A 26974-nucleotide genomic window follows, 5' to 3' on the forward strand; every position below is an offset into this window, starting at 1 on the left:
CACCCCCAGAAACATTCCAACATTAACTTTTTTCCCAAAACCAACTAATATTCAACAGTCAAAATTACAAAACGCTTCATTCAACTGAGCTTGCATAGTTACAATTAAGTCCTCCAAGAACTGCGAGTTATTCACAGAAAAGCTGCTAGCACCTGCTGTTATTGACACCTTACAAGTTATATCTTGGCACTAAAACATACTTAAGTTCACAGTTAGTAAGCTTTAATAAGCTTCTGTAAGTCTTCTGCAAAACTGCCCCTTGGTTCCTTTGAGACAAAATAGAGTCTAGGAAATATGCACAGAGGACATGACACAAAAATAGCTTCAGAAGTTCTAAAGATAATATCTGATCTCTACTAAGATTAAATTCTGTTCATGGTACATTTGGGAGGAAGTAACTGGAGTAGAAGTATCTTGTTTTCTTCAACAGCACAACAGTATGGCTATTTTTACAATTTTAGCTTTGGAAAAAACAAAGTTGTAATTACTAATGGATCATTTTCTTTCATGTTACTTACATCAGCAATTATGATGCTTGACTTTAAGTCCCCATTCATAAAATTCAGCATCTCAAATCTTGTCCAAAACTATTACATTTCTTGTTCTTAAAATATGGAAATATAACTATACATCCAAAATAAAAGCATGGCAATTATATACATAACATTCAAACAAATACAAGACTTCCCATCACTTTATTTAGACACATCTTGTGTTTTTCCTGTCAGTTTTAATAGATGGGTGAAAGAACATAAGCTGTCCTGTATTCCATTTTCATAACTGTACAGTAAGCCACAGCAGAATACAAGCTGGAGAGAAGTTTAGTCAGCATTTTTCGTTAACTGACAGTGGCAATACTATTTTGATTTGCTTGTGCTATGCTTACATACACTAACCCCCTTCTGGGAGAGGGCTGACAGTTAAATTTAAGTTACTAGTATGAGCGAATAGCAGGGGGGACAGTTGAGCAGTCTTGTTCATTCAGAGTTCTGTCGATCACAGGTCTGTATTTCAAGGTCACCTGAAGTAAAAGAGAACAAAGAACTTTAAGACAAAGCTTTTGTATCTAAACAAGACAGTCTAGCTAACAAGAGTGACTGAATAACACAGATAACTGAATTACTTCATTGATGTTAAAAGCCTATTTCTCCGTTATTCTCCTCCTTCCATAAAAAAGGAACAGTTAGTAAGCTACAAGTAACACGTTCCACTGAGTTACTACTGACTGAATTCCTTTAAAAGCAAAGCCTGACCAAAAAATGGTACCAGAAGACTACTACTTTAAAAAAGCCTTTTGGACTAAAGGGAAGCTTTGGCTAAGATTCCTAGTCCTTTAAGCTAGAAAAGTCTTCAATATAGAAAACCCAAATGGATCAGTTAGGGGACAGAACTGTGTGACACTTTCTGTCCTCAGTAGCTATTCAGGAAGCAAGGTGCTCTCACTTGTCACCAAACTAGATTCAAGGAAGCTGGAACTGGGGAAGAGGAAACAAAGAGGATCCAGAGAACAGGTTAAAAAAAAAACAAAAACAAAACCAAAATAAACAAAAACCAAACCAAACAAATCAAATCACTGAAGATTTTTTTTTATAGGGCCAGATTTTTCAGCTCCATCTTTGAAATACCATTAAAACTTTATGCTAAACATCAACAACAGATTTTGCCACCAGAGGTAAAAGAAAAAGCTTTTGAACTAGCCTGATACAAGGGGGAAAATAATTCTAGCTCAAATCAAAATAACTTCCTAAATATCAACAAAAACTTCTCTCAGTTGCCTACTGTTAAACATCAACAGTATCAAGAGCTGTCTGACAGCAGCTGTTTGTTGACAGTGAGAAAGACCCTCAAGCGTCAGGCTCTACCTACCTTCCCAGATGGGATATCCACATATGAAAGGGTGTGCTTTCTCCAGTGCTCTTCAAATGGCTTCCGCTGCTGGCCTTGGAGTGGTTTAGAGTAGTCAAACTCATCTACACGTAACTAAGGAGAAAGTTAGGTTAGTATAGACCAGAAGTTACATCTGCAAATCACTTCACAATCACGATTAGTTTCCAGTTACAACTGTAACACAGTGTGTCCCTTAATAGCCAGCAAGCTTTATTTTAGCACTGCTCATGGCAAATTTTAAATACAAAAGCTTAACCAGGGCTTTAAGATAAAGTTTCTTGCACAAGACAAAATAATAGTCCTGTTTATGCATTCATGACCTTATTATTACTATAGTCCTAGTTTAGACCTCTCTAATAATTCAGATGCACACATGGCACAACTCTTCTCTCAAGATTGTTACCCAGTGTTGCATGTATTGGTCATTTTATATTTATATATAACAAGTAACAGATAAAACAGAGCATATGGGACCTCAAATACTACACTAATCCCAACTCAAGACTATGAAGACTGCACTTCAAAGAAATTACAACTTTTAAATAATCCATCCAAGGACACACAACAAGGAAAATTGTCACAGAACATATTTATACCTTATAGTCCTCTCTGGCATGAGCACCCCGGGACTCTTTGCGAGCCTCAGCTCCATAAATGGTTTGTAGAGCACAAAGCATCAGGTTTTGCAGTTCAAGGGTCTCCACCAAGTCAGTGTTCCACACAATACCTAGTAAAATATTAAAAACTATGGAAGACGTTCTACAAACAAGTTATTCTTCAATTTACTTCTGTCCTATTGCTGATACTTAGAATTAACCCAGCCAATGCTCTACCTACTGCAGCCACAGTACTCCGAAATATGGAATTACTCACCATTGCCTGCAAGGCTCAGTAACAATTCCTATACTCTAACAAATCATAATGAATCTTGGAAAAGTTCAGTTCTATCAGGTATCCCTGTTGTATGTGTGTTACTGAGACAAAATTACACCATAGATTCTTGCCTGCTTTATATCATCCCTACAACTCGGTCCCCATACCTCATTTCAGATCACAAGATCTGGCTAAACAGTAGCTTTTTAAGTAGATCCCTAACAGATCCAGACAACAGGGCTTTCCCTTTCTTCCCACCCTCAGAGAGCAGGGTGGGGGGAACCCAAAGAGCCCTGCTAGTTATACAAGGTTCTTCATTTAAGTATCTTCAAGGCAGACCCAAGTTCACTTACGTGAATCTATCTTCATTTTGATCCCTACATTTTAAGCTATCGTAACACTTTTCTCAATGCTTGGTGAAAGCTGTCCCAGAAAGCCAGTCTTACTTTCACTATTAGGACACACATCCAATAGCAGTAATTGGAGAGAAATACACAACAGAACAACAGGTACATCATCAGTTTTACTTAATTAACTAAGTTCTCCTCAGACACACTGCAGGACATGCATTATCTGTATGCAGCACTATCTACTCAACTGAAAAATGAAAACTTGAGTGTTCAACCTACAAATAGTCTTGCTACCTTTTTGCAACTCCCTGGCTTTTTTAGAAGATACTACTAAAGTTCATCTTACCATCCAAACAACTTCAAATCATCTTCCGAGAGAACAGCATTTAGTACCTTATGCAGTTAAATCCAAGTTCACGATCTGCTTCTTTTTAAATGTATACAACCAGAAAGTGACCAGTAAGATCAAGTACTTTACTAATAACCACAATTAAACAAGTAGGCCTCTGCAGCATATTTTGAAAGATTCAAAATGGTCAAAACCTTTAGCAAAAGTTTCAAGAAACACAAAGTTTTCAGAAGAGGAAAATAATAATTAAAAAAAAAGACACAACAAAACCACACTTTTCCTAGAGTACTCTGTCCAAGGCATATTCTTTACTATCAAATTACCTCTGTCAAATGTCTTTAGATGAGCCAGATCACCATAAATTTGGCTAACTTTTTCACAGCCTTCTTTGAGTACAGAACCAGTACGAAACACAGCAGCATGGTTTTGCATTGTCTGCAAGACAGTAAAGCAAAATCAGTTTGATATGCTGCATGTGCATAATATCCCAAATAACTTCATGAGTTCCAACAGAGCTTGATAGGGAGCTGTTATGATTTCAAACATATCTGCAGCCTGAAGAAAAAACATTCTTCTGTTCATCCCAAACAGAAGAAAACCTACTGTATTTGAGCAATCTGGTCTAGTGGGATGTGTTCCTGCCCATGGCAGGGTGGCTGGAACTAGATGATCTTTAAAGTCCCTTCCAACCCAAACCTATGACTATGATTCTATGATTCCATTACACAGCAGGTAAACTACCCAAGAGAAATAACCATGAAGGGAAGAAGAAACTAACAAAACTGATACAGCCTTTGCTGCGCACAGACAGTTTACTCACACTGCTTTTTACTTCCACAAACTGTATTTTACTTCCTAGTGTATTCTGCAATGTGACCACACCCCACTGACTGCAGCTTCTCACACCTTATAGTCAAAAGCTTAACCAGGCTTACCTTCTGCATGTTAAGTCGCACTTCTGAAGTCCTTATGGTTCCGTTAGCAAATCTTAATTTGTCAAGGTTAGCAACCGACTCTTCACCAGCATTTGGTTTAATAGAGGGAATTGTCTCTCCTAATAAGAAAGATTCAATTAGCAGCTCAGGCTTGGTTTTGGTTTCTGGCAGTTTCATAGACTAGCAACTACTAAAAGTCAGATTTAACTAAAACACAATCTGTTTTCTTCCTCTAAGGTACAGGTTAATTATACCTTTCCTGAACTCCCACCAATACTATCCATACACTTAAAAATAGACTTCTCAGTAGAGTACACGAATCACATTTTTTCCTTTGACAGTTAGTGGAAAACTTATGGGTTTGGCTAAATTCTGCTGTTAATTCCTTAAAAACAGCACATGGTGCTAATTCTCCTAAACTATGGAATAAGCTTGTGGCTCCTGACTATCTTCTCCTATACTCTCCTTGTCTCTTCACTATTAAGAAAGTTTTCCTAACATCCAAGATGCAGTGCAGGATGCAGAAAGTCTTCGTATTTAATATTCTCTTTTGTTAATTTGTGAAAAATCTCAACTGTTGTTGCAATAGCACTGACCCAATTCTAGTTTTAAAAATATCATCTCACAAAGCGAATGTAAACTTCAAACGTTCACACAGCAAAGAACCCACCTACAAAAAGCATAAACATGATTTCTGCCTTTTCTAACTAATAATAGTCTATATCTAGCATTCTGAATTAGGTAGTAACCACTCTTTATGGACAAGAAATGAAATCATAAAGGCAAGTGTCTCTAAAACGGTGAGGCTTACCAGGCTTGCATGTGTTTGCAATAGTAAGGGCACAAGCACGACCAAAGACCACCAAATCCAGAAGCGAGTTTGCTCCGAGTCTATTTGCACCATGCACAGATGCAGAGGCTGCTTCTCCACAAGCATATAAACCAGGTACCACTTTATCCTCACCATTCACATGTGTAATAACCTATCATTTCAGACAGTCAATTAGCACTCATTTCTTAAACAGTTTATAAAAGTGCAAACCTCCATATCTGCAAAGGTCATGTACATCTAAGGATGAAACACAGCAATCAAGTTTTCACCAACTCTAAAACCGTAAATATTTTGGTTCTAAAGGGTAAATAGCAATGCTATGTAAATACAGGTATCACTAAAACCCAAGGTTTCTTTAATTATTCTTATGAAAAGTATGTGGTTGTGTTTCATCACAATTCTGCAGCAAGAGAGAAAAACACAGGAAGAAATTCTGATCAGACATTTCTAAGGCAAAATTTTACACTGAAAATTAACAAGTACAATACACTGAAATAGAAAAATTCAGCTGACACCATCACACTGATTTCTAATGAATATGAGTTAGAGGAACCAGCTTTAGCGTAGAGATTACACGAGGTATGGAGAATATATACTAACTTACACTATAGATTATAACAGAGCCTTAGTTTGATCTTTGTTCAACTATATTATCTTCAACTTGATAAACAGAATTGTTGTCAGATATGACAGTAACTTCATTTTAGATGTTTCTTGGTATTCCCATCTCCAGATGGACTGGAACATGGTTCTCAAGTTATTTACAAAAACAAACCAGATTGTGTACAAGTACTGACATTATTATTGTAGTAGTAGTAGTATTCATCCTTACACATATGAAAAATATCATTAATGCTTTTCTATTTGGAAAATAATTTCCTATTATTATGGTAAAAAGAAATACTGAGTGATATTTTACTTACCTGTCCTTTGTAGTTTGTAGGAATACCTCCCATATTATAATGGACAGTAGGCAGAACAGGAATAGGCTCTTTAGTGACGTCAACTCCAGCAAATATCATAGCCGTTTCTGAAATTCCTGGGAGACGGGTTGCTAGCTGCTGTGGTGGTAAGTGGTGCAACTGCAGGTATACATGGTCTTTTTCAGGGCCACAACCCCTATTAAAAAAAGTCAACACTGGAATATGTAAGAGGAATTCTGCTAACACCAGCAATATTTCTAATCCAATTTGTTTCATTTGTGGGGAAAATTATTTTCAAATATTATCTGACAAAAATTAGTATCTAGCATATTTGAAAAATACTACTGACCCTGGCAGTATTTAAGCGTATTTTTCATCTCCCAGCTTTTCTTTTCACTTACGTACTTTACAGTATTTAGGATGTTAAACCACTACATCTCTGCAGAAATATGTAAAATTTGAAGGTAATTACTGAAGAGAACAGAGCACCAAATTATTTCCATTGCTTGCAGTAAGAGCATATACATTAAACTTGTTGAACAATTGTATCTAGATGCACCAAATTTAAGCAGGAGACTCCTAATGTCTTCTGTTCCCTTTCAGTATCTTTAGGAATTCACAAGCAAAATTTCTGCCCTGCATGCAGAGTTCCGCTGACAGTTATTAAAGCTCACTTGCGTGAAACATCAGGCGTTTATCAAATGAAGTATTGTACTGTTTACAGTCTAGTGTGATTAAGAATTTCTTCTGCAGCTTCATTAAGGGTATTTAACTAACCTTCCTTCACGGATTTCTATGGTCATGGATCGAGACACTACATCCCTGGAAGCCAGATCCTTCGCAACAGGTGCGTATCTCTCCATGAATCTTTCACCTTGACTGTTAATTAGAATACCTCCCTCTCCACGACATCCTTCTGTTATAAGGCAGCCAGCCCCATAGATACCTGTCAAAAAAAAAAAACAAACAAACAAAAAAAAAACCCAACAAACCATCAAATGAGATATTCTGTGTACAGCTCCACAATCAGGATGACTAGGACTGAATAAACAATATCTTCTTGAACAATGCAAGTTAAGTCACAGGGGTAGATTTTATTCCACCCTAGTCATACCGTGAGGAACTGTCTCTCCCAGGACTGCTTAGAAACATGTATTGTTAGTCCTTTCAAATACTCTTCCCAAAAGCTGATCAAGTTGATTTGGAACACCAACACTATCCAAATATCAAAAAACAATTAGAACTGCAGAGGTCTGCACTCATCAATATGCAAGGAGAATTTTACAAAGATTTTGTAGACCTTCAGCAATTACTTTGTTGAAGATTAAGTAAACCAGAAGTTGATTATCTCAAGACTAGTTTGCTCATCTTTGTTCCCTCTTTTCCAGTGCTAAGGCAATAAAGGATGGCTTCAAATAGTGTGGAATGTCAAAGCTTACTCAGTGTTAGCCTTCAGCACTGGTCATCATAGAAAACAAAAATGCTAACCAACTCGTACATTTTATTATTACATTAAAAGCTACAGAATTAGCAATGAAGCTTTGACTGGAAAAAAAAATAATTAAGTAAAATGAACACTGTATTGCTATAACATTTCAAAATAAATGAACAATTAAATTAATCACTTATCACAAGTTAAAACTCAGCATTTCATTAGCCACAAAAAAATATTTTAGTTTGTGACCACTGTTGTCCACAGTTTAGTGATCCTGTGATATAAAAATCATAGTCCAAAATATATACCTTTACTTCAACTATCCCATTTCCACAAAAGATTTAGTACATAATTCCTTAATACTTGCATCTGTCCCACTGCTCCTGTATCTACTATCAAACACTTTAATATTTTAAAGGCAAAAGGAAAGATAGGTTTTTAAAGGTGAATTGGTTTCAGCTTGGAGTAAAATAAATTGGATAATAAAAATACATAATGTAATTTGGAATAAAATGTAAATTGGAACAAAAAAAACCTTTTTGTTTTGTAAAGACAGCACCTCCAAATATTTAACATTGATCTTTAAATTAGAACAGCTGAAACCCTTATGACATTCTAAGTCTTATTTAGATTTCTATTCAACAGCAGTTGCAGACAAGTGTGAACAGCTGTCACAAGCAACTAGTGGACAGCTATAGAAAAGTGCAAACTGACTTGAGCACATTTTAAAACAACAAAAGAATTCGTTCATCTCAAAATCAATGTTATTATTTCATATTTTGTACCTGTAGGGTGAAACTGCACGAATTCTAAGTCCTGGCAAGGAAGACCAGCTCGTGTGACCATAGCAGTGCCATCACCCGTACTAGTATGAGCAGACGTACAGCTGAAGTAAGTGCGGCCGTACCCACTACAGAACACAAAAGTTTAAAGAATTAGCAAGGAGAAGAAATCTCTAGAACATACTGCTCAACTATGCTGTTTGCACAATATCAGAAATAGAGCAGAGCATTAATAAGCAAGATGCATAAGTGTTGCCACATACTAAGTTCAAACAAAAGAAAAAATAAAACTGGTATTGCCCTGTTATGCTCATATTTGAAAAACAGCTGGTGAGAGAAGGTCCAAGAAAAAGAATAACAATTCCAAAGCAGAATAGCTAGGTTAGTATCAGAAGCCTTTTTGCCAGATAAAGGTTGTGTCAGGAAATTCTCTCAATCCGCTACCATTAGACTTCATTTGAACTATAACTAGCAGTTCTATCAAAACCAGCATATAGCAGTAGTTTATATCCTCAGTATGGCCCTGATTTTATGTTCTTAGATTTCAAAACTTAGTTGTCTAAAATTAGGTGTTAAATGTTAAATCTCATACCTAAACCAAATAGGTTAGTTTCCAACATTACTGAGAACTGCCACTACTCACAATTTCATGGCAAACTCTCACAAAAAATATCTATGTATTCAATATACTTCAAAGAACACAAGTATCAAAACAGCCCTGTCTTTAACAAAGCCAAATTATGTAGGCAAACAAACTTTTTGTTTGGCAGGTATGTTTATGAATATTTTGCATACTGAAACAGATAGGAGACAGCCATAAGCAGCAAAAAACTAATGCGTATAGTCTTCTAATAAACATAAACATATGGCATGTTTTAAAAATCTAAGGCCATTTGGGTCATACACGTGCTCTTGCACATTCCAACTTTATGTCATTGTTCTAGAATTCAAGGGTAGACCTTGTACTAAATTTATACTTGGTCATAAAATTAGTATGTGTCCCCTTTCAGAGGGTATGACAGAATTCAGTTATATCGCTTTATGATCAAGGCAGGAGGGGGAAGGAAGATGAACATATAAATTACATTTTTCAAGTCAACATGTCATCTCCACACTTCAGATTCAACTACACGTAAAAACACACACACTTCCAACTAGCAGCACTTTGAAGTTTGTCATCCGTCATAAACTTTACATTACCCCGTAGCAATGACAGTGTTCTTCGCTCTGAAACGATGGATAGTGCCATCTTCTATGCAAAGGGCAATAACACCACGACATTCTCCGTTTTCCATAAGTAGGTCCAAGGCAAAATATTCAACAAAGTAGCTTGTGTCGTATCTTAGAGACTGAAGGAAAATGAAAAAAAGGAACTTTAAAAAAAAATCCAGAAACCAAAGTAAACTCTTTTCAAAACTGTCAACGCCTGTGGGCTGTATCAGGATACAAACCACCCCGAACAACTATCAGGAAAACCAGTTTCCTTGCAAATCCTTATAAAACTTTGCCAATGAATCCAACCTAGCTTAAAGGGATATAAGTAGTTACCAAACCATTTAATCCAAGAAGTCATAGCTAGTCAGCAAGACTCATTTCCCTGTACCTCTGGCAACACTGTAGTCAGTTACACTGCTTAATACATGTACCAGCATGTTTTTTTTACTTAAACCTCTCAGAGAAGTGGAATACATCTCCTGGAGCCTAGTATACCAGCAGAAGCAGCAGGCATCAAGTCAAACATTCTTTCATACCCTCAAGGATCAACACTGAGCAGCTGTGTTGCAGCAACATTTATAGTGTGGACCTGAAGGAGACCAATTAGCTAGCTACTAAGTAAATTAAAAAACATTAGCTAGTAGGTACTTCATTTCAGGTTTCAAGGAGCTTACTACCATTTTAAAATAACCAAATCTTTCTTCAGTTATGGTTTACAGAACTGATAGGAACACTTACTTGCCATAGAGCAAGCTCAGAAATGCACAGTAGGCCTTCATACATTTACACCTCTTATTTCCCCTTGTTCCTTGTTTGAAGATGAGTGAAAGAAAATGCTGCCTTGTACTTCTTTCCACAGTTCCGCAGTGCCGCTGTGTCAGGTTTTTGGTAAAAATTTTTTGGTGGAGTATTTACATAAATTCTCTTTGGGTGTGGTTAACAGACACAGAAGTATTAAAAGTGAAGAACTACTACAGACCACAAAGCTAACACAGTGTACACTAATTAACACCTGTTGTGTTCACAAGAGCAATTACGTGTCTTTCAATTTAATCTGTATCTGCACACTCCCGACACAAAACAAGCATCACCTCAGCTACGTCCTTCCACATTCACTGAGAAAGGAAGGAAAACCAGAATTGTTATCAGTCATTCCCCTGGACTCCTCATCCATATGTGAACCGCTATATATTTGGTTTGGGTTTTGTTTGGGGTGGTTCTTTTTCCTGTTGGCTGGGGTTTTTTGTTGTTTTGTTGGGGTTTTTGGGGGGAGAGAGGGAGGCGTGTTTGGTTCTCCCAAACTCTAGGGGAAAAGGAGAAGACAAAAAAATTTAAAAAAAAAATTGCAAATAAAAAAGCAAAACCAAGTTTACTTCACAGCTGCTTACCCTGCCATAGAGAGTATGTAACAGGGAGTGTCCTGTCCTGTCTGCCACACAGCAGCATCTGTGCGCCTGTCCTCCTTTTCCAAACTGAAGACTCTGTCCACCAAACGCACGCTGATATATTTTTCCTTCTTCAGTTCTGCTGAATGGCATCCCATAGTTTTCCAGCTGTTGAACCCAAATACAAGCATCAGAACTCTTGTGCATAACAAGGCAAAAAGTTATTTTATTATGTTCCTAGTAAGGAGATCTCCTTGGAAGCTAGTCTGTATTATAAACACTTACAAATATAAATACTGACAAAACCCAACAAGTCTCACCTCTATCACCGCAGCTGGAGCTTGCTCAGTCATGTAGTGTATGGCATCCTGGTCACCCAGCCAATCAGACCCTTTCACTGTGTCATAGAAATGCCACCTCCAGTTATCATCTTCCATGTTTCCTAGGGCAGCATTTATTCCTCCCTGAAAATGAAAATCCATTTCCCTGGAATTACATTACTGAAGTAGTTTTAGTAGGTTTCCCTCATTTCTGTTAAAAATCATGCACCATTTATGCCCCTGTGTACAAGAAATACAGTAAAATCATATTTAATGTGGCTGTGAGAAACCTCTGCAATTCACAGTGGCTCTTATTTTGTTCTGCTTTGTTTAACACAGGAAATTGCAAAGCTATATTGAATGTAGTGAAAAGGCACGAACAGAATCTAAACAGGTATCACACCCTCCAAAAGAGTTTCAACTAAACATGCAATATCCATAAGAGGAAGCGTGGCCTTGAAACGTGATGTTGATGTACATATCCAAAGCAGCTTTCTGACAGTAGGGATTTTTTAAATGTTTGTTCTATCTCATTTCTCACCTGTGCAGCAACAGTATGAGATCTGGTGGGAAACAGCTTTGTAATACATGCTGTATTAAATCCAGCTTCTGACAAACCAAACGCAGCCCGCAGACCTGCTCCTCCTGCACCCACAACAACTGCATCGAATTCATGGTCTACTACCGGGTATTGTGTAGAAATCTGGGAAAACAAATCAGTTTGTTATGATCACAAAGATTTCAAGCTAGGTCAAACTTAAGTTTCATGGAGATTCAAGCAGTATAGGTTAAATGTTCTCAAAAGACCCTTGCAGCAAGTGTTATGTACTCTCCTGACTGGAAACTATCATTAAAAAGGATATCCATTTCAAAACTCAGTCTCATTATATACTTGAGCACAACACAAAACACCAATACCCATCTGTTTAATGTCTCTCAAGCATTGTGTATTATCCAATCTGTTACTTAAGATATAAGGAAGTACAAACATACCGAATCGGAAACCTTTGTAGAAGCACTCTTCTTTCCATAGGCTGTGAACTGTAAATTGCGGGCAAGAGTCTGGCAAGCCACTGGCCACTATGGACAGAAATCAAGACAACTGTTATGGAACACATTTCACATTAAATGTTTCCACAATGAAAACTTCCAGCATTCTCAGCTGCCCTACTTTTATAACAAACCTTTACTTACCACTGATACCACATACACAAAAATATTGCATCAACATATTTGAGAGCTACATGCAATGAACTTTTGGCTTTCCTATATTTTCCTTTTTCCAGGCAGAAAAAAAAAATAAATAAAAGGGGGAAAAAAAAAAGAAAAAAAAAGAAAAAAACCCCAGTTTTGACTGGATGTGAGAACAGCCAACAGATAACAGCATATTTCAGGCTGTTATTTTACTTTATTAATACTAATCAGTCTTTCAGACCTATCTGAGGCTGCAATGACAGAAAAATATGTTTGCAATTAATGCTGTAGTATTCTTGCAGGTTTTTCATAAGTAAAGATGGAAGACAGCTTTATGAGGACCACAGCAATTAACAAAAGTACCTCTCATGTCAAGCAGTCCTGAGAATTTGAATTATTTCAGGTGGGCAAGAATAACAAAGATAAAAACAGGTGGTAGGGAAAGCTGTTCCAGCTCATCATTGCTGCAAAAGTCAGAGATATTTCTCTTCTTTTCATTCACTATTAAATGACCAAATTAGAACCACTTATTAATACCTAAGTGAAGCACAAAGGCAGAGTTTCCCCTTCTGTAATGTTATTCCCTCTCCCCGGCACATTCAAAATCAAAACAAAAAAACCCAGCACCCAAACCTACCCAGTACCCAGGCTTTGCTTTGACAGGTTAAAATAATCACAGTTTTAGTCTTCATCATATAAAGCCCCAATGCCTTGGAACCTGGTATCCCTTCTTTACACCATTCAGAAAAATACACCTAATTCAGCATGTACAATGGATGAGAATGGCAATATAGAACATAACAGTGACCTCTGCACTTCCCTATTTGAAATACATCCTAAAATGCACTGGGACTGATATCTGCCATTTCCAGCAACTGTTACAGCCATGGTTCAACAACCCTGTAACATGCTAATATGCAGGCCTTCCCTCCGTGTCACTTCCAAAAGTCCACCTCTTCCCCCATCCCTGACATGAACTACAATACACTTTCCTCAACCTACTTTTATCATCTCTCATACTAGTTTCCTCAAATTATCTTCTTGCATAACAGTGAATCTAATGGGTCACCACATGCACTAACACATTGCTGGTTTTTACAGCCATCTTTAAGAAAGACCAGTCTTAACTCCTACTTGGAAGGAGTTCTACTAGTGCCCTCCTCCAGGCAGCTACTTTTCCTCCTTCCACTCTTATCACACTCTGGGGCAATTCCATGCTCATCTTAACTTCTGTATTTATCATCTTCATTAATATTTCACATACAGAATCAGATCAACTAGTTCACCAGATGAAATCCAAGTATCAGATGTAATTAATCTACACAACAGATTATCCAAGAATCACAGCTCAACCCAAAAGGGGGTGTACTCTCTGTAGCAAAACTGCTTGAAAAGGCCTGAGTGCAACTGAAGTTCGACTAGCAGAACTGTAATTGACATGGCAGGCTACAAGACACTTTAAATGCAGCAGCCATACATTCTCCAGCACGTATTACTACTGTTTGTTTCCAAAATCTTGTTCCAGCAACAGTACAGCTCTTTTTACTGCAATAAATTATTCGCCATAAGTGAGCAACAATACATTCGGTTACTGAATCAAACAAACGAAAGAAAACCTACACTGTAGGTAAAGACAGCACACAACAGGTTTGCACATACTTTGTATTGCTTAAATAAACTGCAAATGACCAAGAGGAAAAAGACAATACCAAAAAAATCCCAAGACCTGTAAACTGTGCTTATGCCCTAAAGCTGCAAAAGAAACTGACTTAGTTTTTCCTCCCCTTAAACAGCATGCTGCAACCTCCAGTCAGAATCCTGCCACAACACTCTGCAACTGATTTCCTTTCCGAAAACTTTCATACTTTCTAAAGTTGCTACAAACAGTTATCAAATATATTGCACCAGAAGATACTGGAAACATATTACAAACTCCCAAATCACACAACTGCTTAGCAGATTGCTTTTCTTTTCACAGAGGTTTTCCAAGCTGCTATTCCCACCCACACACTTTTTTGTTAAAACTACACATAAGCATTTCTGCTGCCACTAAGCATCGCTCTGAATAAGCCTGAATAAAAGTCCACAGAGCAGAAAAAAGTTATACTAAACTTGAAGGGAGCACTGGTCCTGAACTGTTATGCTAGCAGGAACATCATGGCCCTTAGCAATTAAAGGTTCTATCAGGGCCAGTTCACTGCCCCCTCAAACATGTCACTTCTAAGCCCTTCTCTCTATCAGCTGGTTGCCTTTTCTGCACTTGCTTTACAAAAGAGGGGCACCTACAGCTTCATTTACAGGTTACTTTTACCACACACTTATCTTCTGTAATGCCAAACACATTACGGACACACACGATGAGAACAGTGGAAAGAAACTGAAAACTCCCGCTTCACCACGAAGAAAACCAAGTCTTCCCTAAGAACTGCTTGCAGATCAGCTACAACAAAACTGCTACAACAGTGAAGAGGTACTTATATAAACACACTCTAAGCAGACTTAAGCAACACGCACTCACTAGCTTCCCAAAGGCGCCAGCAGTGAGCTTCCTATCCAGCTACTGGCGCTGGAAGCCACCGCAATTGCCAGGCTCTCCCAGGGCCTCTTTCCGACGCACCCCGTACCCGCTGCCTCCCTCTGAACCACGCCAGCTCACGGCCTAAGGCTACGCGTTCGCTTCCCACCCCAGGAGGAGCGGCCTGGCCACAACCGCAGTCGGTTAATCCCATGAGCCGACCACAAAGACGGCCCCGCTGTGGAAACAGAGCCGGAGAGACAGAGCCTGCCGAGGGGGCAGTCGGCTCCGCAAGGCTCTCTGGCTGCCCCGCTGCCGCAGCCAAGCCTGGCTCACCGCCCCAGGGCGGGTGCTTGCCGCCAAGGTCACGGCGGAGACAACGGGGTACCGGCTGCCGCCGGCAGCCACGCACCTCGCCACCGGGGAGGGCGGGGCAGGCGGGAGCCAGGCGCACTCCCCCGCCGCGGCTAAGGAGATAGGCAGGAGTCGCACGGGGTCCTAAGGCCCAGCCGGCCCGGCCCCCTCCGGAAGGGGCTTCTCCGCGCCAGCTCCGCTGTCTGTCCCCTTCCCCACCACCAGGACGCCAGCGGAGGGGAAAGCAGCCCAACACAGGGCAGAGCGGAAAGGGTCGAGAACAAGCACTCACCGGCCGCATCCAACGCCTCGCCAAACATCGCGAAGCCGCTACCGCCGCCGCCATTTCACACGGACCCGGGGGAAGGAACAAAGGCGCATGCGCGAAAACGCCGCTAGCGACTCAACTACCCGCAAGGCTCAGCGAGAGAGACTAATTATGCTGAGAGGGAGGGAGTCGCAGGCTGAGTTCCTGCGTGTTTGTATGCGGGATTTCCCACCAAATCTCCCCCTCGTCCCAGCATCTGAGCTGGCTGCGATAGGGCTAGGCCACCGGGAGCGTTTAGGGATAGGGCGAACCTGTTTGTTGTTCCCATCGGATACCCCCCCGTCTTTCTCTCGGCTAATGGGCCGGCCCAGTGGGGGCAGCGTCCGCTGGTAAGTGACAGCACCAGCGCTCCTCCGCGGCCCGCGGCCCGGGCTGGTAAGTGTTGGTAGGGCTGTGCGACAGCGCCGTGGGGCCGCGCTCCCGTCCCGGGCTGCCGCGGGGCCGGGGCCTGCAGCGCAGAGCGGCCTGGGGACCTCCGGGGCGGTAACACCAGCAGTTAGCGTCCTGCCGGTGGGGAAGGGGTGAGCGGTAACAGCGGTAGTGCCGAGGCCCGCGGCGCCGGTCGCGGGGCGGACAGGCACGGGGTGGGCCGCGCAGGGGGTTCTGGTCCGAAAGCACGTCCGTGTAGAGTACCCAATTGCTGCCGTTCGAGGGTCTCGGGCAGAAAGCAGTACGGTTAGGTACGGGGCTGCCGTGGTGTTCTGTGTGCCGCTGAGGCCGTGCTTCTCCCTTGTGTCTCGCAGGTGCCTCCATGAATAATTTAAATGACCCTCCCAACTGGAACATCCTGCCAAATCGACGGGAGCCCGGGGATGAAGGCAGCAGATGGAACTATGCCCTGCTGGTTCCCATGCTGGGCTTGGCCGCCTTCCGTAAGTAGTGCCCAGGCCTCTCCGACTCGCCCGCTGGCCAAAGGGGAGCCTCCGAAGCAGTGCAGTGATACCCCATCTGGTTTCCTCTGGTCTGCTCGGTTTTAGTGCTCTAAGCAGTAAGCACGGCTTATAGTGTTAAGGTAACAGCCATTTCTCGCACATGAAATTGAGTCCATATTTAATAAGCTCCCATTTATAAAGCTGTCTCAGAAGAGTGGACATACAATGTCATAGGGAGGCCAAAGGAGCTGCTGATATATAATTTATGTACTGGACCTGGAAGGTTCTTAGTGCAGTTACTGTATTGGAAACCTCCAGTCTGATTCCCTGTAATTATTTTCTCTCTTTAATCCAAGAAGTGCATGTGTTAACAATAAAAGACTTGTGGAATTTTTTTACTTCATAGCATCATAGAATCACAGAATAGCTTGGGTTGGAAAGTACCTTAAGATCATCCAGTTCCAACCGCTTTGCCATAGGCAGGGATGCCTCAAACTAGACCATGTTGCCCAAGGCTGTGCCCAACCTGGCTCTGTCCAACTTCAAAGGAAACTTGGATCCTTTCAAGTGACTTAAAGTGAAATATGGATCCACAGAAAAACATTTTGTGGGATGTGTGAATAGAAGTGAATATTACTCGGGAAGGCAGGAAAGAAAGTACCATTTCATAGCTTCTTTGTTAACATAGTTAATTAATCATACACATCAATGTTATATGTGTTATTCTCATGTCTTAAGTCTCAATTTATATATGATAGGTTGGATCTGGACCAGAGAATGTCAAAAAGAAATAGAAAGAGAAAGAAAAGAATACTATAAAAAACATTCTTCTTTACAAAAAGACCTGGAAGGCAAATACCGAGATATAATCACAGAAAACCGCCGCACAGTTGCTCATTTGGAGCTGGAGCTTGAAAAGGAACGCAACAGAACCCTGAGTTACCGAGAAGCCCTCGTGTCCCAGAGTCGCAAACTAGTAGAAGAAAGAAGGATCCTAGAACAAGAGCAGCAGAAGTTAGAGCGAGAGAAACAAGTCCTTTTGCACTCAGGAGCAGAAGGTAGCTTGTACCAGAGTTGTCTGGCAAAGGAAGAAGAGTGGCAAAAGAGAGCCAATAATTTACTGAAAGAATTTGAAGAGGGACTTAAAGAAAGACAGGACATCTACTGCAGTCTTGTGGTACCCAGAAGCCAGAGACTAGAAATAGAGAAAAATCTGCTAGTTAAAGCAGCAACTGATCCTGTTGCTATGACTCTACATATGGAAAGTGGCTTAAAAGATATTTTCAAACATGATAACTACTGTGGCAATATGATGAACCGAAATAAAAGTCAAAATGGAAGACTTATGTGGCTGTATCTGAGATACTGGGAACTAGCTATTGAGCTACAGAAGTTCAAGAGAGCAGAAAAGGCCATGTTAGGAAAACGATAAGCAGGGGAAGTAATGGGATTTCACGTGATCCACTGTGCATAGTAGGGACAATCACAGTTGTAGTCTGAAGCTGTTAAATTCTCCTACTGTGTTTCCGTTCCTCCTCCTTGTTGCACTTGCATATGCATGGGATTTGTGCAGTGTTGCTGCCTTTCCTTTCACTGTCTAACAGCAGATGCTCCAGTTAACTACGCATGCTCTTAAACTCTGTGAGTGTGTTTGTATTGCAGACTGCAGCATAGTAGAGATAATGCCAGCTTCCACAGGAATCAGAAGCAGCAGAACAGGACTCAGTTTAGAGTGATTTACCTAGTTGATGGTCATAATCCATCAACAGAGAAATGTGGGTTTTCTCCCCCAAGTGGGATAGCACATTGTGCTCCTTATCCCTGATGTTTTACATGGTGTCTCAACACTTTTTGTTTGTGGGTTGTTTTGGGGGTTTTTTTAATTTTTTAAGTTTTTTAAGCAAGACTGATTTTGAGGCAGACATTTGGAAGAGATCATGTTTGAACAAGCTTCTTGCCACATAAGTCCTACATGTATATACATACATCTATATAAATATATATTTGTGAATGTGTGTGCATATAAATATACGCATCAGTATTTTGAGGGAGGGGAGTAATATGTTTCAAATTAATCAGTCTTGCACTGTCTTCCAGCTTAATATGCGAATACTATTTTATGAATGAACTACCCAGAAGATGCTAATTAAAATAACACATAAAGAAACAGATTGATGAAAGTCTCATTGGATCTAAGGATCCATGGTTAAATACTTGAGAGTGTATAAACTCAAAGTTATATTCTCATCATTCTGGACATATATTAAGAATACTTACTTTTTTTTCTCAATCAAGGTTTTATTTGTAAACCAACAGTGTGCCTCAGATGTCACCGTGCCACTGTTTCTGCATCCCAGTGCACTGCAGTTCCTCCAACTGCAGAAACCTCTGTGGGTTACAGTCATGGCACCTGGTTCAGACAGTTCCTTTTTGTTATTTGCAGATAGAAACCTAAATGCAGCCTGCACTGATAGCCACTACCTGCCTCTCTGACTGAGTTCTCCCAGAACTGAAGTACACGTTTCCTTGGCTTAAATTTCAAGCTTATGGTTCACCACTTATGCATGATACTGGAAGTCTACAGATATACAAGCTTTGCAGACTTTTAAGGGGGCTTTTTAATTTAGTTAACATAGGAAAACAAACATATCTAGATTTAAACAAAACAAGCAGAACAGTGCATTTCCATGCTTGAAATCCCTTAAAACTTTGAGTGTCTCTGGGTCCCTGTAGCAGTAGGAACCACCTTCTTTTTTCAAATGTGCCTTGTATTTTGGAGAGTAACCTTTTTTTTTTCTTCTTTCTGAACTAGCACTAGATCTCACAGGGGCAGTGTTTACCCTTTTGTTTATAACATCTGGTCTTCTCTGTTACTTGCTTTCATTAGTGTTGGTAGGCTGTCAGTTCGTTAATTAGCGGTTCTTTGTTTACTGAGGGCTAGACTTGACAAACACATTTTCTCCAGGCAATCAGCAGGCATGGCTGGGAAGGAATCCAGGTGAGGGCCCATCCAGGGTTTAACAGAGAGCTCCAGCAGATGTGGTTTTTTCTTTTTAGTGTTTCCTCATGGTTTCATTTCAGTCTGGACACAGAAGACAGCAAATAAATCCTTTGAAGCAGCATGTGCAACCTAATGCAGTTACTAGGCAAAAAATGTCTAACATGAAACAGAATCCTTAAACAAAATACGTTTGCCAGCTACTCAGTTTTCCAGTTGTGATTTTGCTCCCCTTGATAGTACTAATTATATTGTTGTGTTTATTTATTAGTATCTTATGTACTGATTTTTATTTTTTTTTAAATAAAATTGTAGTAGATGGACAGACCTGGAAAAAACTTAAATAAAGATACTATCACAAACACCAGAGAGGCCAAAGCTTGTCTGGATGCCAAGTGTATGTGGGTTGGGAGATGAGAATGCAATTGAGTTACTACTCTTGTATGACAACCTGAGGACAGCTGCTGTAGCTGCTACATGCACGTGCCATTATTGCCTAGTAGAACAAATTAGTTTGAATAACTTACCCTGTGTATAATTCCTCCAGGATATGGGAAATGTCTGACCACACAGACGTGGCACATTTCAGATGTGCATACAGGCAGCTGAGCAACTTGGCTGACAAACAGCAGCCAGTGAATCAATGTCAATGTATTTGAGAATCATGTCTTGGATTTGTACATATTCATTAGTTTTTAGTATTAAAAGGTCAGGCATTTTATGCTTTTTTTTTTTTTTCAGTTTGTCATTGACATTATTCAAAATGTTTAAAGAAAATGTAATTAAGAGGGTGAAATGTATACTTTATACTTTTTTCAGTATAAATATGTAAGTTGAAGCATCATACACTCGATTGTGCAGGGTTGGGTGCAATGTAAAACATGTTTAATACTTGCTTTCCCTTTTTGAGAAGTACTGATTATATATACAACTAATTGTTGAACTATTTCTCATGGATACTTTGCAGATCATTATATTAAGACAGAAAAGTTATTTGAGAAGGGTTTTTTAAAGTGTGTAAAGATTAGAAGCACTGGTCCTGATAGTTTCTACCAAAACTCATGTTTGTTGATCTGTTACGTATTTTTAGAAACATTCACCCTTCGTAAGTCATCATGTGGAAAATTCTATTGTGAGCTTTATCTTGCCAAACAGCTCTTGTTCTGGATTGGTTGTTTCTTTGGAAATGCCCATATATATGTAGAATGCAAGAATCATTTGTTTTCAGAATATTTCATGAACCTTTTTTTGTTATGAAAATTGTCGCTCACCTGTTAAACAATAACAATTAATAAAAACCCTTACGTATTTCTGCACTGGTTTGTAACTTGAGCAAGGTGGGTGAAGGGAGTGGGATTTACTATTCCAGTTTCCCAAGCAAATTGCACAATATTAAGGTTTTAAAAATTCGACAGTTTATAAATTGCCATGTAGAAAGTTTTGTCCTTGTTGCTGAGAAGAGAGTATGTTGGAAAGATTTTTTCTCTTAGGAAAGTACTGCATCCTTAAACAGGTAAGTGCACCAGCTTCAACTAAAGATGAGTGATTAAAGGTGACCATCCCACAGAAAGACTGCAGTAATTCCTTCTGTTTGTTATGTAGGGTACTCTGCCTTCCTTCAGGATCCCTCTGATGTATTTCTCATAGTGCACATCAGCTCCTTTTCCTTTCACTGTGTGGATTTTCTGTTGCTCCTCTCTGTGAGGAACTACAATCCAGCTGCTCTAGGACAGTGTTCAGACACTCTGGAAGTCTTGTTTCCTTCATAAAAGATCCTTAATCTCCTTGTATTTGACACGTTCCTTTACATCTACCCTCTCCTTACCATCACAGCTAAGGCATCTGAATTCCATACCCTGCAGGGCAGCAGCTGTGTTCATGTGACTTTCTACATTTAGACACAGGTAAGGAGACACCTTGAGGTAACTTGTGCTTTTAATAAAAGCAAAAAACCACATGTTTGATCTGTGTTGGGTGATACAGCTGTTGTCCTGGGTTCATGCAGCCCAAAGAGAAACACAAGCCACACTCTCAACTTCACAGAACTTGGTCTGAGTGCTAGAAAAGGGAAATCTTCCTCAGAAAGTGTTCCTAAAAAGGAGTGGGCAAAAAGGAGCAGCCCATAGGGTCTGGCCTTCTCTTACTCCTTTCACCTAAACAAGAGCTGCCAGAAGACTGCTGACATGATGTCTTGCTCAAAGGGATGCTGTGGTCTGGGAGTGACAGCTCTGCTCAAGCTCTCCAGAAGGGAAGGGTCTTCAGAAGCCACCCATTGCCTCTTGCTCTTTGAATTGTGTTTTTGAGCACTCCTGCGTGAGATTGAGAAAATATTGAGTGTTCTTATGTGGAGTATACAAGGCAGAAACAGGGGTCAACAGTTCAGGTAGTATGGTAAAATCAAAGGAATTTAAGTTACTGCTGTGATAAAAGGATGAAGTTCAAGTTTACTCAACAGTTAACAGTCATGGTGCTGAATATGAAGCCTTTGCCTGTGTGCATGCCAAGGCCACTTAGTCATTAATTGACTGCATTGTCCAGGAGCTGTCCAGCTAATGACAGCATAGCTGAGACAACAGATGGATCTGCAAAGAAGTAACTCACTGACGCGGAGGGTAGCTTGGCAATGAGGAGATCAACTGATCTGCCAGCCACTTCACAACAGAACAATTGACTGATGGCTGTGGGAGCTCTCCCAGCAGCTGGCGCCACTCCAGTGGTTTCCCCAGGGAGCTCCTGCTAATAGGCATGAGCTCTGCTCTATAAAGCTGATAGACACTATCTGTATGATTAGATATATTGCTTAACCACTTGAGGTGAAGCATCCAGTGCACAGTGAGGGATTTCCCCAAGAAGTTCCTGTTGTCAGTTAAAGAATTGACCAAACCATGCATAATTTTATATAGCCAGTGGAAATCAGTCTTGCTTGTGCAAGGATGAGCATGTGGGGCTGTGTTTTGTTTGCAGTTAAGAAGTGTTTTGAAGGAGATAAAAGAAACATGTAAAAGCTCAGCTCCTGACCTAAACTAAGTTTAAAAGACCTTGTGCAGGCAGACTCTCAAAGTACTGGTGTTAGCAGAACTTTGACTTACAGATGGCAACATGTGTGCTGGGTAATATCAAGGAACACAGAACTATTTTGATACTGAAATCAACTTACATGGCAAAACTGAGAGACCTATCAGAATCTGATCAACCATCTTAATGCTCTTTCCATGGATTCTGACAACCAGACTGGCTGATGGGTGACAATGAGGCCTTATAGCTGAAGCTGGGTTTCCTGAGAGTGCACAATCACTCCAAGTCATCATTCAATATGCTAGGAAAAACCACAACCCTTTTGGACAGTATTCACAGAAGTGTCAAGGCCTCCTACTCAGTGACACATGAACATACCTTCTGGTTCTGAAGTAAAAGGAGCTGTCTAAGCACATGGTCAGATGAAACTTGATCTGGAAGTGCCACCACTCATCTGGAATTGAAAAAGGATCACTACTGTGTATAGTGCTAATGGAAACAACCGAAAGTAAATGATGCCTCTGGAAACAAAGAGTGTGCGCAGAGGGACTGTGAGACATGCCATGATGGCCATTCGCTGTCGTGCACCCCAAGCAGTCCCGTGCTCCTGGCTGATCCCAGCCTCAGCCATCCAGCTGCTGGCAAAATGCCTCTTCACCCTTCCCTTTATAAGTGCTCCTGCAGGTCTGGGTCTGTATTTCTGAAACACCTCACCTCTAAACCAGAACGAAATCCTCAGCTAAAGCGTTTGATGCTTCTTAGTATGAAATACTACCTCCCCCTTGTGGCTGATGGCTCTTCTAGCCAGAGCCTCAACAGCGCTGGTTTTTTGTTCCCATGAGCTCCTCTTGGGCACATCTCTGGTGCTGCACGTTCTCTGTTCCAAACGTGACTGGAGTGTAATAACAAAAAAAGACGAGAAAGACCATGGTGTTCTGTGATCAAGACAGAATGAACTTGTCTCCGCTAAAGTGGGTATTGTAGTAGACCTCTATGCGAAGGTGACATGCAGGAATTCCATGTCGTTCAGCAACCTATTAGTGTCTCACTGTATTCTACAGCACTGTAAAAGAAAAACAGTAACAACCTTAGTTAAAGAACACTTTTTATTGCTTAATGAACATGGAAAGCAACAACCTACAAGTGTCAACATGTCCTGCTGCCTACTAGAGAAGAGATGCATGTGATGAGAGAGATCCAATAGCACTTTACCGGCTAAGAAACTTAGGGTGACACTAGCCACCGTGAGCTCAAGTAACTTGGTCCTGTCCACAGAAGCATTTCTACACCTATTCACCTTGCCTGTGTCTCCACCTGAAGTGATTCCAAAGATGAAATGCATTCTTCAAAGATGAAAGCAGTATTTTGGGGATCTTCTTAATGTATGCAGTGCAACATCAAAGACAGCAAATCTCCCTCCTTGGTGTCAACTAGAAGAGCAAAACAAAGAAGAAAGATGCTGCTGTTGGAGCTGACATTACTCCAATTAAATATTTTTATACAAAGCTGAAGTAAGTATTATACAAACTACCAGTATATACAAAATATAAAGACTATGCCTATTTCTGGAAGATAAAAAGGAGAAGAGTGCCACACGGGCATCAGTGTCAGCTCAGTTCTGTATGAAGTGCAGCAGACATGATGTTTGTAGCTTGTTCCTTTTAATTCTGTGGCTAAGGACACTGCTACTTTAACTGCTAGTAAATGTGGACTGGCAGTTTCTAGGCGTATCACATTGCTGAAGGAAACTCCCTGACAGCATAAAAACACCCCAGAATAGGGTGCTTGTGGAAACCATTGTTTATGACATCCTGCCTCTGTTGCATTCCCAATAGCCTGAGACAGTGTTTCAATGACAGCTCAGCATTGTCCTGTTTCTCCTCTACAGTGGTACTTGCTGGAACAAAATGACTTCTCTCCCATCTGGAGAAGTTTACAACCACATAGGAAGAGATTTAGCCTCAAAAGTTTATTGGGCTTCTTGAAGCCTTCAAAGTATTCTGCTTGAACTGCTATGGGTGGACAGTGGCATCCATGAAACACACAGGAAATCAAATCATGCCAGCTGAGGAGCTGTGTCTTTTGGTTATTAAGCAGGTAGTGTTTGAGAACAACAGAGCATAAAACTTAGATCAGGTTAAAGATCTACAGAACACTTCTTGACAAGGTAAACTCCATTACCACCTGCCATCGATTACTAGCCTTAAAACTAAGAAACTCTAATGCATTTTGCCTGTGTATTTTCTGTTGCAATATGATTGTTAGAGCTCTCTAGGCTGGAGATTTTGCATCTCCTCCTGAGCCTGGGATGTGCTGGGAAAGTGCTCCCTCTTTGTGTAGTTGGTCAAGGGTTTTTACCCTCCATTGGCAGCTTGTAAAAAGATTTTGAGTTTTCTCTGCATATTTTAAAAGAGAGAATTCAATTTCACCTCTGTATTTGTTTTTCTTCTTGGTTTTTTTAAAGAACAAGCCCCTGCCCTGTCTTGCTGGTTGCTACTTGTCCTCCCCTTCATAGGATCTATCCAGAAAAGGTTCCCTCAGTGCAGTTCACCTCCAGCCCATGGTGGAGGGGAGAAGCTGACACGCAGTTCAGCCAGGTCCTTCCATCAGTCAGCTCAACTAATTCAGAAGAGAAACCTGTCCTTCTCCATACGGGAATGTCTTCCTGCAGGGCAAGTGAAGTGTGCTGGTCCAAAAGTGCCCATGCCAGCATGAACAGAGACCCCCTACAAGGTCAGAAGCAGGAGCAGCTGGTAGGGGGTCAGTTTGAAAGAGGGTATCCAGTCCCTCAGGGCAGGACAGCTTGTCTCCCAGCTGAAGACAGTCACCATGGAGCCCAGGCTATCACAGACATGCTGGGGGCTGCCCATAACCAGGAGCCCCTCAACTCAGCTGGATACCGCACCATACCTGGACCTTGCCCAGCAGAGGGAAGCGAGTGGCTCCATCCTTCTATTGTCTTGGTTTACATCCCTGATATCCACCTACTGGCCTTCATTTTATTTACTGCTACTTCCTCTCGTACTTTTTCCTAACATCTTCATCATTCTGTGAGATGAAAGGCATTTTCATCCAAGAAAAAGAATAATTCTATTCAATATTCTATGAATATGCCCACATTCTTCCACAAATGTGCATGTGTGTATACTCCAGTAAAAGATATGACTTTTAGAAAGGGGGTATTTCCTTTTTAATCAATTTTTTGTAAAATGGTGAGTTACTTATGGACAAGTTAGCTGACCTTTCTGTATAGCCTTTTCTAATTTTTGAAAAAATAGTACATTAAAAACATAGGGGGAGTAGATAAAAAGACAAACATGTCATTAGAAATGTTTTAACTCAAGTAATCCAATCTAAGAACCATTTTCTCCTGCATTTATAATTGGCAATTTACAAAACACGTATTGTTTAGCAGCCCATACTGTGAAAGGATTGATTTCATAGAGGTTTATTATCAGTAACAAACCCCGTGGGAAGTGCCAAACTGAAGGAAAACTTTACCTTACAGCAAAGGGCTCTGATGAGTAAGCAGGCGACTGTGACTATTGCAGAGCAGCCTCCACTTGCGTGTTCAAATCCACAGGGTGGCAATATAGACAACTCCTCCGAGCAATTGCGGGTCGTGTTGGAGCTGGTGTCACTGCTGCAGCAGGTCCTTCAGAAGAAGGTGCTGTGCCTTTCAAGATCATTAGCTGTGCTATTACACTGATAAAGAAATTTGAGCCAGATGCTATACCAACATATTGCTTCTGCAAATATTTAACAAGTGACAGACAACTAAGAACAACTGAACCCTGGCATTACCCAAGATAGATAAACTTCTCCGGGAACATATTTTTAATTTATTCCTTAGAAAGCAAATCTGGAAAGTTGGGGGTTGTGGAGACATTGTTCTTACAGGAGAATGGACATTTGGTACATGAACTCTGAATGACCTCGAAGGGTACAGCAAGGCTGGACATCTGGTATATGAACTCTGAATGATTTCAAAGGATACAGCAAGACCATGAGAGGCCTGAAATAATTGGCCCGAAATAATTGGAACAAGCAAGATAAGAGGAAATAAGGCTAACGAAGCAGCTTGAGCAAGTCAGATAAGAAATAACTAGGCTACGATATAACCACAGCATTAGCATATACGTAAGCAACCTATCATTGTATTAGTTTAGGCGCATGCTATCCTCATGTACAAAGCGGGGCAACCAATCAAAAAATGCATGATCACGTGTAATGGAAGTAGAATAGTATAAATATACGCTTGTCACACGATAGAATTGTCTTATGCTTGATTCACATTGGATCGTGCATAGTCCATTTCTTTCTTCCCTCAGGGTTTTTTTTTGATGCTGATAGGAGCTGCTTGTACATGAAACTTAGGAGAGGGAAACTTTCAGATCACCCTAACACAAGTG

The 26974-nt window shown here is 40.5% G+C and overlaps 2 protein-coding genes across 5 annotated transcripts; one reads left to right on the forward strand and one right to left on the reverse strand.

Moving 5' to 3' along the window:
* Positions 1-676: 676 nt before the first annotated feature.
* SDHA (succinate dehydrogenase complex flavoprotein subunit A) lies at positions 677-15703 on the reverse strand. 2 transcript variants are annotated; one of them, XM_080611904.1, is made up of 15 exons: positions 15642-15703; positions 12280-12366; positions 11828-11989; positions 11287-11430; positions 10970-11134; positions 9567-9715; positions 8370-8494; positions 6927-7095; positions 6150-6345; positions 5206-5377; positions 4395-4513; positions 3783-3894; positions 2484-2614; positions 1867-1980; positions 677-1021 (listed from the first exon to the last, which is right to left on the reverse strand). In XM_080611904.1, the coding sequence occupies exons 1-15, from the start codon at positions 15693-15695 to the stop codon at positions 935-937; spliced, it is 1986 nt and encodes a 661-aa protein (XP_080468030.1). In that variant the 5' UTR covers positions 15696-15703; the 3' UTR covers positions 677-934. The 2 variants fall into 2 exon arrangements, 1 of the variants encoding a protein (XP_080468030.1); XR_013956316.1 differs by lacking the exons at positions 677-1021; positions 3783-3894.
* A 164-nt stretch (positions 15704-15867) lies between these two features.
* CCDC127 (coiled-coil domain containing 127) lies at positions 15868-20854 on the forward strand. Of its 3 annotated transcripts, none has more exons than XM_080611906.1 (3): positions 15868-16006; positions 16421-16549; positions 17308-20854. In XM_080611906.1, exons 2-3 carry the CDS (start codon positions 16429-16431, stop codon positions 17979-17981), a joined length of 795 nt encoding a protein of 264 aa, XP_080468032.1. In that variant the 5' UTR covers positions 15868-16006; positions 16421-16428; the 3' UTR covers positions 17982-20854. The 3 variants fall into 3 exon arrangements, with proteins under 3 accessions (XP_080468032.1, XP_080468033.1, XP_080468034.1); XM_080611907.1 differs by having other exon boundaries at positions 15928-16052; XM_080611908.1 differs by lacking the exon at positions 15868-16006 and adding an exon at positions 16061-16198.
* The last annotated feature ends 6120 nt before the right edge of the window (positions 20855-26974 follow it).

Source organism: Psittacula echo, assembly GCF_963264785.1.
Source record: "Psittacula echo genome assembly, chromosome: 2".
In the NCBI taxonomy this organism is placed as follows: domain Eukaryota; kingdom Metazoa; phylum Chordata; class Aves; order Psittaciformes; family Psittacidae; genus Psittacula; species Psittacula echo.

Coding starts and splice junctions, on each gene's coding strand:
- SDHA (XM_080611904.1), bottom strand. CDS start 15,695: ATGGCGGCGGCGGTAGCGGCTTCGCGATGTTTGGCGAGGCGTTGGATG. Junction 12,367..15,641: donor CGAGGCGTTGGATGCGGCCG/GTGAGTGCTTGT, acceptor TTCTGTCCATAG/TGGCCAGTGGCTTGCCAGAC. Junction 6,346..6,926: donor ATAGAAATCCGTGAAGGAAG/GTTAGTTAAATA, acceptor TTTTTTTAATAG/GGGTTGTGGCCCTGAAAAAG.
- CCDC127 (XM_080611906.1), top strand. CDS start 16,429: ATGAATAATTTAAATGACCCTCCCAACTGGAACATCCTGCCAAATCGA. Junction 16,550..17,307: donor GCTGGGCTTGGCCGCCTTCC/GTAAGTAGTGCC, acceptor TATATATGATAG/GTTGGATCTGGACCAGAGAA.